At 40.1% G+C, this 9,774-nt stretch overlaps 1 protein-coding gene across 1 annotated transcript; it reads left to right on the plus strand.

The window, feature by feature from the left end:
• Nucleotides 1–1,648: 1,648 nt before the first annotated feature.
• LOC107087967 (isocitrate dehydrogenase [NADP], mitochondrial-like) lies at nucleotides 1,649–6,931 on the plus strand. Its single transcript, XM_015379842.1, has 11 exons — nucleotides 1,649–1,823; nucleotides 3,072–3,163; nucleotides 3,272–3,437; nucleotides 3,558–3,718; nucleotides 3,790–3,933; nucleotides 4,070–4,206; nucleotides 4,719–4,870; nucleotides 4,969–5,081; nucleotides 5,549–5,646; nucleotides 5,724–5,816; nucleotides 5,921–6,931. Exons 1-11 carry the CDS (start codon nucleotides 1,703–1,705, stop codon nucleotides 6,003–6,005), a joined length of 1,362 nt encoding a protein of 453 aa, XP_015235328.1. The 5' UTR covers nucleotides 1,649–1,702; the 3' UTR covers nucleotides 6,006–6,931.
• The last annotated feature ends 2,843 nt before the right edge of the window (nucleotides 6,932–9,774 follow it).

Below are 9,774 nucleotides of genomic sequence, written 5' to 3' on the forward strand. Positions count from 1 at the left end.
AATTCTGGATGTCTTATGGATGTATCCTCTGAACAATATTCACATGTTCCTGTAGCATGCTTTTGTATTTTAAGCAGTTTAGAATTAAGTCCTAAATATGTCCTAATAATAATCTTGTTATTATACTGCCTGCTTTTCAGCTCCCTCTCCTGGTTATAAATTCTCCTACCTTTTTTTGTATCTACAAAATCATATTTTATTCCCACCTTTTAAGCAATCGAAATTCTCAGGGGTTGAAAAATCTGAACCTTTGCTTACATTTATGTTGCTAAATCCAAGGACTAAATGTGGCTGTGACCTACAGTGAAGAAGGCAGCAAGATAAGATTTTTTTAAATCAAAATAGAACAAAGAGAAAATAATATTGACAAAGGATGAAGCAGGAATGCTCTTAAGAGGTTTGTGGGTGGTTTCTAAAAAAAAGCCCTTTTATTTGGCCCTAAGGACAGTTTCTATGTCCTACCTCCAGCACAGACAATGGCCAGCTTTCGCTTCTCCGATCTACTGCTGTCCTCCCCTGCCCTGATGCACTCCTTTCTTCCTCAAAATCTCCCACTTTGATTCCTTAGTTTCACGGTGGACACGGCTGGCAGCCTCTTCCTGGTTCTAGTTCTCTCTCAACCGGTTTTCTGGCACTCATTACACTCGTGTCTGAGCTTCCCTTCCATCTGTTGTCCGGGTGATTTGTCGCCCAACTAGTGACAGCAGGGTACCAAACTGGGGTCAAAGGTAGGCGGAAGTACAGTTAAAAGTGAAAAACAGCATTGCCAGTCACTTCATGAACCAATATCCGCCATATTGAGGTGAAACTAACAACTAGCAGACTTGATAACGTAGGAGTTTGGAGTAAATACACTTTCAGAATTATTTTTGGTTCAGTTTTCTGTAGACCAGCTTCTGTGCGAGTGCCACCTGGTGGTTAAATAAAATATTGCAGTAACAACTTGGATATAATTACATGGTAGTTTGACCTGTGCCGTGTCAGACAGTTATTCTCTCTGGTTTTGACTAAGCAGAAATTACTCTTGATGATAACAGAAGCGAACACTGACAGTCGGGCTGCAATTCATGTAAACTCCACCAGTAAAACAAACAAATTTCTTTCTAGCACTTTGATCTGTTACGAGAAGAGCCAGCTCCATTGCAGCCATGCAAAATTCAGCAGGCAACTGTTAGGACAGCTCAGTGACACATTAGGGGGATATTTCATAATTCAGATATTCAAAAAAAATTTAGTTTTGACTACTCCAAATTAAGTGAAATATTTTGATTATAATTCCGGATGTGTGACACTTCAGATGACGTCATTTGAAATATCTCAAAAGGCATTTTGACTCTCCTAAAGATATTTTGAATTGTTATTTTTCCCTAGATATAATATAAAAATATAAAATATATAAAATATAAATCATTAAGGGCAGTCAAAATTTAGTAAATAATGTTTGTCTATTCTATTAAAAATTTTCTGTATCTCTATAATAGGTCTGTATTATGAGTCATCTTTTCAATTCTAAGGGCCCCATGCCTGTCTTTGCTTAGGGACCCAAATTTCCTAAATCCGCCTCAGCTCACTGGAAGAGCTGCGCGCACACAGGTGCGCCTGGGGGACTCGGTCACGTGCTTGCAGCCAGGTGCGCGTGGAGCTTTCTTTGCTCTTGTATCCCATCGCGTGGTCTGTCTCTTTCCACCTGTCCCTTCCAGGCATGGCGGGTTACCTGAGAGCTTGGAGCCCCGCGTGGAGGAGGCTGGCCGCTCCGCAGGCGTCCGTCCCAGCGGCGCTTTCACCAGCCGCTCTCTGCCTTCACAGAGCGCAGCAGAGAGACTGTAAGTAAGCTTTCCACTAAACCATAATGACTCCAACACGTTGCCTCTTTTTGCTGAGGCTCTTTGTGACGCAAACGAACACAGGTATGAGGTGCAGGTGCATTTATAAATAAAAGGTAACGGGAAGTTTCTGCTGTTTTGGCTTCAAGCCATTGATGAATCACACAGAGCCACTAATGCTGGGCCAAGTGATCGTTTAGATTGAAAAAAACAAGCAAAGAACAAAACTAACTTTTGAGATACCATTAACATTATGTCAAGATAAGAATTTTCCAAATATACAAGAAAAGTGTTCATATATTTACAAATATGTGTTGAACTGTGTATTTGCAGTCTGCTTTGGCTCTGCTGTCCACGTGTTGGGTGCAAAAAAAGGAGTTGTGTAATAAAAGCTGTCAAAGATCCTATATGTTCCTAAGGTCACAGTGTTATGGAAGAGGATTAGGGCAACTGAGGGGGGAAAAAAAGTTACCGATTTTTTAAATTTAATTTCAGTAAGAGAAAAAAATATCAGAACTCTGACTTTTTCTCAGAATTCTGACTTTGATAAAACAGGATTTTAATGCATTTATTTTCTCAGGAAATACATTAACCTTTAACACATTATATTTTAGTACGTTTACTATTTTGGGGGAGGGAAAAAATTAATAAAGTTCTCTTTTTACAAATTAAAATCGAGGGCGTCCCGGATGTAAAGTTGGTTCTGCAAATGAGCTGATGGTACGGGTCGTGCTTCTGGGCTGGACCGGGTGGTGACATTGTGTTCTTGTGAATTAGAACAGTACTAGGGCTGAGGCTGGTGACGGTTCACAAGTACACGAGCACATGAGAACGCACAAGTACACATATTGAAAAACGGGTCAATGACTCTATGTAATCAGCTGGTTTTCCTTAGATAGAAATCTGACTGGATGATTTGGTTGAACTGTAAAGTGCCTTGAGATGACATGTTGTGAATTGGCGCTATAGAAATAAACTTAATTGAACTGAGAAATATGATTAAAAATCAGTACCTCTGATATTTTCAATTGCGACTATATTGCAAATGCAATTAATTGCGCAGTTTTTAACAAGCTGCCTCTCCTGTAATTCAGGAGGTTTGGATGCATAAAGACAGGTTTTAGTTGCTCTAATGTGGCGATTCAATTAATTTGCATACAAAGGTCAGTTAACTAATCAAGTAAACCAAGTTAACTCAGGTCAACCTGCAGAAACCTTGTTTTCACTTAGTCTCACTTTATGTTTCAGATTCAACAAAGCGCATCAAAGTGGACAAGCCGGTTGTGGAGATGGATGGGGATGAGATGACGCGTATCATATGGGAGTTCATAAAAGAGAAGGTAGAGCAGAGAGGGTTAAAAAAAGCCTCCTTTAGTCACTTTTTGTGTCAATATGTCCAAATGCTTTGGAGTTTGCCGTTGGCCTTGATATGAGATCATCTTGTTTAGCTCATCTTACCAAACGTGGAAGTGGAGCTGAAATATTTTGACCTGGGTCTGCCCTATCGAGACCAGACAGACGACCAGGTCACGATCGATTCAGCCCTGGCTACTAAGAAATACAACGTGGCTGTAAAGTGTGCAACAATCACTCCTGATGAGGCCAGAGTTGAAGGTGAATCTGAAGGCGGTCTGATGAGTGTATGACGAGGTTATCCCCAATAAACTGATCTGCATTTAAAGATATCCAAATATTTCACTGTATTCTAATGTTTTTTTTTTTTTGTTTTTGAAGAGTTTAAGCTTAAGAAGATGTGGAAGAGCCCCAATGGAACCATCAGGAACATCTTGGGCGGCACAGTTTTCCGCGAGCCCATCCTGTGTAAAAACATTCCCCGTCTGGTTCCTGGTTGGACGCAGCCCATCACCATCGGCAGGCATGCCTTTGGAGATCAGGTATTCACAGAAAGGAGGCGGATTCGTATTTACTCATAATTCAATGATTAAACCCTTTGAAATGCTCTCAGTACAGGGCCACGGACTTTGTTGTGGACAAACCTGGGAAGTTTAAGTTGGTATTCGCTCCAACAGATGGAAGCAAGCAGAAGGTGTGGGAGGTCTACGACTTCCAGGCTGGAGGCTGTGGGATGGGAATGTACAACACTGATGAGGTGAGAGCAAGTTTCCGCATTTAGAACGCGTCCAAAAATAAGTAATCGAGCCAACCAATAGGTGCATGTTTCTTCAATGGATTTTCATTGTTGTGATCTAAGCTATTTGAATTGCAACTTCATTTTCATCACACAGTCCATCAGCGGCTTTGCTCACAGCTGCTTCCAGTATGCCATCCAGAAGAGGTGGCCTCTGTACATGAGCACCAAGAACACAATCCTCAAGGCTTACGACGGTCGCTTCAAAGACATCTTTGAGGAAATATTTGAAAAGTAAGACGAGCAGCTTTGATCACCTAACGTTGTTCTCTCTCAGCATATCCCTGTTGAGCTGTTTGTGGGTTGTTGTAGCAGAGAATAATAAAAAAAAAAAACATAAGCCAAGCATTGGTGATAGAAGGGCTTAATGACAAGACGAGACTTAACTGAAGTTGGACGTGTTTCCTATCGATGAGAAAGCGGAGGCCTACTGGAAACTTTTTCTAAGGAAGTTGCGTCTTTTAGGACTTAAACATGTTCTCATTCAGGCTGCAAAAGTAATACTGGAAAATATTTTTTTTAAAGCTTTCAACTTTAGAAAGGTCAGATTTAAGACTGAAAACTGCAGATTCTACAGGAGGGAGTCCTGCTAAAATGTTTGAGTCGCTTTTAGGCACACAGGACAGTAATACCTCTGACCCTGGTATATGAATAAAACTGATCTGATATCGGACTCAATATCCTGATCTTTGCATCTCTTAACTATCTTTTATTTATTTATTTTTTCAAACCTCATCTCTCTCTAGGACATATAAGCCCGAGTTTGACAAGTTGAAGATCTGGTATGAGCACCGACTTATTGATGACATGGTGGCCCAAGTTCTGAAATCTAGCGGAGGATTTGTTTGGGCCTGCAAAAATTACGATGGAGATGTGCAGTCGGACATTCTGGCTCAGGGTCGGTGTGCTGAAACGGGAAAACGAAGCAACGCAGCTCTGAATGTCTCCAAAAGATTACCTTGTTTGTTTTAAATGATCCGTCTGTGATCCAAACAGGCTTTGGATCCCTGGGTCTCATGACGTCGGTACTGGTGTGTCCGGATGGCAGGACTATTGAAGCCGAAGCTGCTCATGGTACCGTCACCAGGCACTACAGAGAACACCAAATAGTAAGGCTTTTTAATGTGGTGGAGAGAAAAATATATAGCTTTTTTTTTGTTGTTTTAAAATCAGATATTTGGAATAAGCCTTGAATAAAAGCAGAAAATTTATAGTTTGAATCTGTTCTAGCAAAATATCATTAGCCAGAGCCGAAGCAGACAAGGTGGGCTACTATCCTGGTTCAGTTACATTAGTGCTGTCTGCAGGAATGGACCAGAATTCAAGCAAACTGATGAATAGCTGGAAGGAAACCCAGAATAATTAATGCAAAATACACATTTAAATATCACCAAAATCTGAGGAAACATATGTAAATTTGTGCATTTAAAGAAATTTGAATCATTGATGATTATTCTGACATTTGATGTTACACAGAAAACTTGATTTACGCCCAGTTCAGAGTTTGTAAACATCTGGTATCCTTTGCTAAGGTTTTCCTTTCTAACATGGATTTAAGGTGTGTGTTTATTTGTAGGGCAAACCAACCAGCACCAATCCCATAGCTAGTATCTTTGCCTGGACCAGAGGGCTGGAACACAGAGGAAAACTGGATGGAAATACAGATTTAATAAAGTAAGCCATTTCTCTGATGCATATTTTTATATAACTGTAGACTTTAATTTTTTACAAACTGGTTCTTTGCTTTACAGGTTCTGTCAGACATTAGAAAAAGTGTGCGTGGAAACGGTGGAGAGCGGGCTGATGACCAAAGACCTGGCAGGCTGCATCCACGGCTTGTCTAAGTGAGTTTGAATTATTTCCTTTCAAGTACCTATTAGTTAGCTTAAGAAACAAAAACAAATGATTTCCTTCATTGTTATCACTGTCTTTGTTTTTTCTTGTATAGGGTTAAACTGAATCAACATTATGTCAACACGACTGACTTCCTGGATGCCATTAGGAACAATTTGGACAAAGCTCTTGGAAAATAGACTCCATCATATTTACAAGAATTAAAAACATTTTTACTTTAGTACTGAATGAATCTTTGTATATGGATGGATTGTGAATATTTGATAAAGAAGCGATTGTGCCTTTATTTGCCCATGTTCTTTCAGTTTTAAATGTTTGCATAAAGCCGATGAGGCTACAGTACAAATTAAGTTCAATCGAACTTATCAGCACTTTTGTCAGTTTAAGTTTACCTTGCTTTATAGCAAGAGAATCCTTTTGGATATATTCGAACTATGTTGGCAGTAAATCAAAATCAAGTATTGTTCTCTTTTTCTGTTATTCGATGTAATGGAAAGCAAAAATCATGACATGTTATTGTGGCAGCTGGTGAAACTGACACAGGCAAAAAGTGGCCATTTTGTCCACTGTCCTCAAAGAAACTAGATAAATGGTTAAGTGTAAGTAAAAAAAATAAATAAAAAATAATTCATCTAGGTGACTGCTGCTCTAATTGGTTGTCTTCAGTGGTCCAAGGAGGGAACAGTGCTTTGCATGATCCAACAGATGAGGTATCAGACCTCTGACAGCTAAAGAACATCAGCTGGTTCTGAGAAAATTTTGCTAGAATTGAACAGGCTTCAGTTTGTAGTGTCCTGGCTTTAATGCCACGGATAAGTCGAACTAAATGCCGTCCTCTCCTAAAATCAGCAACAGCAGGTATTTGAGAGCTTGCCCACCAGAAGAAGGGTGGGCTGTTCTGATCATTGTATATTTGTCGTGCAGAAGTCTGGCCTGTTTGAGTCTGTTCAACTTGTACCAAAGCATTACTACAGATTGTACAATTACTACCATTCACACATTTAGTCCTCTAGCTCTGAAAGGGAATAATGGTCCTAATGGGCTTCCATAGCGGTCTGAGATACTGACTTAAGCCGTGCATGCACTACGATATTTTTTTTTTGGGGGGGGGGATTCTCCAGTCGTGCAAGAATATTTTTCAATCGGGCCGATTTTCAGCCTCATGTTGTGTCCTGCATTGTGCTGTATACAGGGGGTAACGAGGGGCTATCGGCCTCACGACCACCTTCCGATCAGGAATCATGAGGTCAGGAGAAAATCAGTTGGCCATCGTGAGATGTTCATGAACCAATCCTGAGGTTGAAGCAGAGCTACGAGCATGTACTACGCACGTGCAAACAAGGGAGTTCTTCATCCAGATTAACGAGTCCAATGGGTGGTTTTTAGAGGTGCAGTGTGAGCAGGTGGATCACCTCGGAGCGTCTTGTTGCACAGTGTGCTATGGCATAAAAATTTGCAAGCATTGACAGCAGTTGCTTATGGGCCCACAATCTCTGACATCCCCTACGCAATTGCCGACCAGGACATCTCTTTGCAGACGACATCAATAGAAGAGCAGACAGTGGTACTTTTAATTACTATGCTAATAAGTCTGTATAGTTCATTAGATGGTTGGTAAAAAAAATACACTCATGTTTTAAACTGCAATAAAGATGTTAAAAGAACGATGCATCTGAGTATTTTAATTTTTACACTATGACTTGGAATTATGGGTAATCCAGAGCCTATATTAAGTACAATGTGTTAGTGACGATGGATACCAAAAAGACGTACTTAAGCGGATTCCAGAAAAGAAAAAGGAAAGAAGAACTGCTGGAATAATAGAAAAAAAACTACCCAAAATAAACACGTTCTTTCAAAGAAGCAAAGAGGAAGAGTTGGACGTTTCTGCTACAGTGAGTAAAGATTGTGACCAGGAGTCACACGTGGTGCACTGTAGTCGACCAAAATCCCGGACAATTTTGAAATTCCCCCTGGACATATTTTAGGTATAAAAAGTAGGACATGTCTGAGAAAAAGAGGACATCTGGTCACCCTAGTTAAATCAGCTCAACTGAATGTAACTAGGCTTCGACTCACTCCCACTTATTTTAACCAAGTGAAGTACTGTATGGTTCTGGGCCATGTGTTTCCCCCCCTCCAGCTTTTATTTTCATTACCCTGTCACAAGTACTGAGCAACAGAATGAACTATCTTCATTTAACCCTTCCCCTTGGGAAGCAGTGAGCTGCCATCTTGTGGCACCCAGGGAGTAGTGGGGGGTTAAGGGTCTTGCTCAGAGAGCCAGAGTGGTAGTTGGGCTTGAACTCAAAACCTCAGGATTTTAAGCTCTATGCCCTAACCACTAGGCCACCACTCCAGTTTATGTCCCCATGCATGTGTGTTTGGGGCAAAGAATCATTTGCTTTACCAGGCTGCCATATTAAACAGGACATTTGACACATTGCAGGTACATTGTTTCACCAGCAGAGGGCAGTGTGACAAAGCTCAGACACCATAAATTCTCTACAAGCCCTCATGTATTTGATACATGGTGAAATTTCAGTTGCAGGTAAATACTAACAATCATAACACAAGTGGTCTGCTGCAGTTAATTACCTAAACTTATAAAAAGTTACCTGAAATAATGTTTATCTTGTTTATTAGACATGGTCTAATCCCAGCCTCTTTGACACTTTCAGACCGCCGCATGTGGAACCACCAACTATTTGTACCTCAGGTTCATTCTCTGTCACTTGGTTTGGAAGTTTATCCAAAAGTACAAAGCGACTGCTAACCAGGAGACCGGACCGGCCCCTTGTTTTAAATGAGTTGTCAGAAAACAAATCCAAATTGGCATTTAGATGACCTTCATTTGCTGTGTTATTTGCTCCTCCAAGAATCTCCCCCTAAGGATCCGGAGTCCATATCATCATTGACGGCCTATAAGATTCCTTTTTGAGACAAATAATGGAAACTTTTTCCTGAAAGGATGGTCCAATCTGATCCAGTGAGGTCCAGATCCAGTTTATCAGGGAGTTTAGGGTTTCACAGGGATTAAATGAAAAACCGTAAGGCTTATCATACAAAGACATCATTCAGGTTCTGAGAGGGATAAACATTCAATATTTCCCAGCATGGGATTGATATCTGAAGGATGTCAACAGTCTGGAGGGGTATGGAAACAACAATGCATTTTCAAGGTCTGGGTGAATATAAATAAATGATGGTTGTCCATCTTCTGGTATCAGAATGTTATATTTATTGTTTCCTTCTTATTTTTATCAAAGCAACACAGATCTATTGGCCATAGTTTAGGTTTGGCCATTAAATTACTCCGATATGTTATCTGAGGATCAACAACAGAAGGAAATCAGTGTCCAAGACTGCAAAAAAAAGAAAAAAAATGAGGGGTGGTAGATAGATCCATTACCACAAAAAGAGTTAAGATAACCAGCTCTCTGAGGTTCTTCTTCAATTTAAGTTCAGACTATTTCTACTCAATGTCCGTCTTTGAAGGGTGGACGCCAGTGTGGACGCCAGGCAAATGCCGAGGCAAATTCCACAGCAAGCCAAAGTACAGACAGAGGAAAATATCACCACACCAGTAGAAAAACTGATATTATTTGTAGCATATGTTATCAACTGCACTGACCAAGCCAAACACAAAACTGAGAAGATTAAAATAATAGTGAGAGGAGCTGAAAAGTTTTTGGGGTTTAAAGAGGGATCATGGGAGAACATAAACAAAAAGTTGGAGGTAGATGGGAGACCAGGACCATCAGGTGATATATGTTAATATTACAATGGAATGCAAGAAGTTTAATAGCTAACGGAAAAGGAACTTAAAGGTTATAGTGACAGTCTTGAAGAACAACCAGAAATCATTTGTGTATAAATGTAAATTTAAAATAATACATTTTTATAATCCATGTAAAACATTATCAATTGAAAAAATGGAAGAGTTAA

Source organism: Cyprinodon variegatus, unplaced genomic scaffold (assembly GCF_000732505.1).
Source record: "Cyprinodon variegatus isolate N-32 unplaced genomic scaffold, C_variegatus-1.0 Scaffold201, whole genome shotgun sequence".
Taxonomy (NCBI): domain Eukaryota; kingdom Metazoa; phylum Chordata; class Actinopteri; order Cyprinodontiformes; family Cyprinodontidae; genus Cyprinodon; species Cyprinodon variegatus.

Coding starts and splice junctions, on each gene's coding strand:
- LOC107087967 (XM_015379842.1), top strand. CDS start 1,703: ATGGCGGGTTACCTGAGAGCTTGGAGCCCCGCGTGGAGGAGGCTGGCC. Junction 3,934..4,069: donor GAATGTACAACACTGATGAG/GTGAGAGCAAGT, acceptor TTCATCACACAG/TCCATCAGCGGCTTTGCTCA. Junction 4,871..4,968: donor GTCGGACATTCTGGCTCAGG/GTCGGTGTGCTG, acceptor TGATCCAAACAG/GCTTTGGATCCCTGGGTCTC.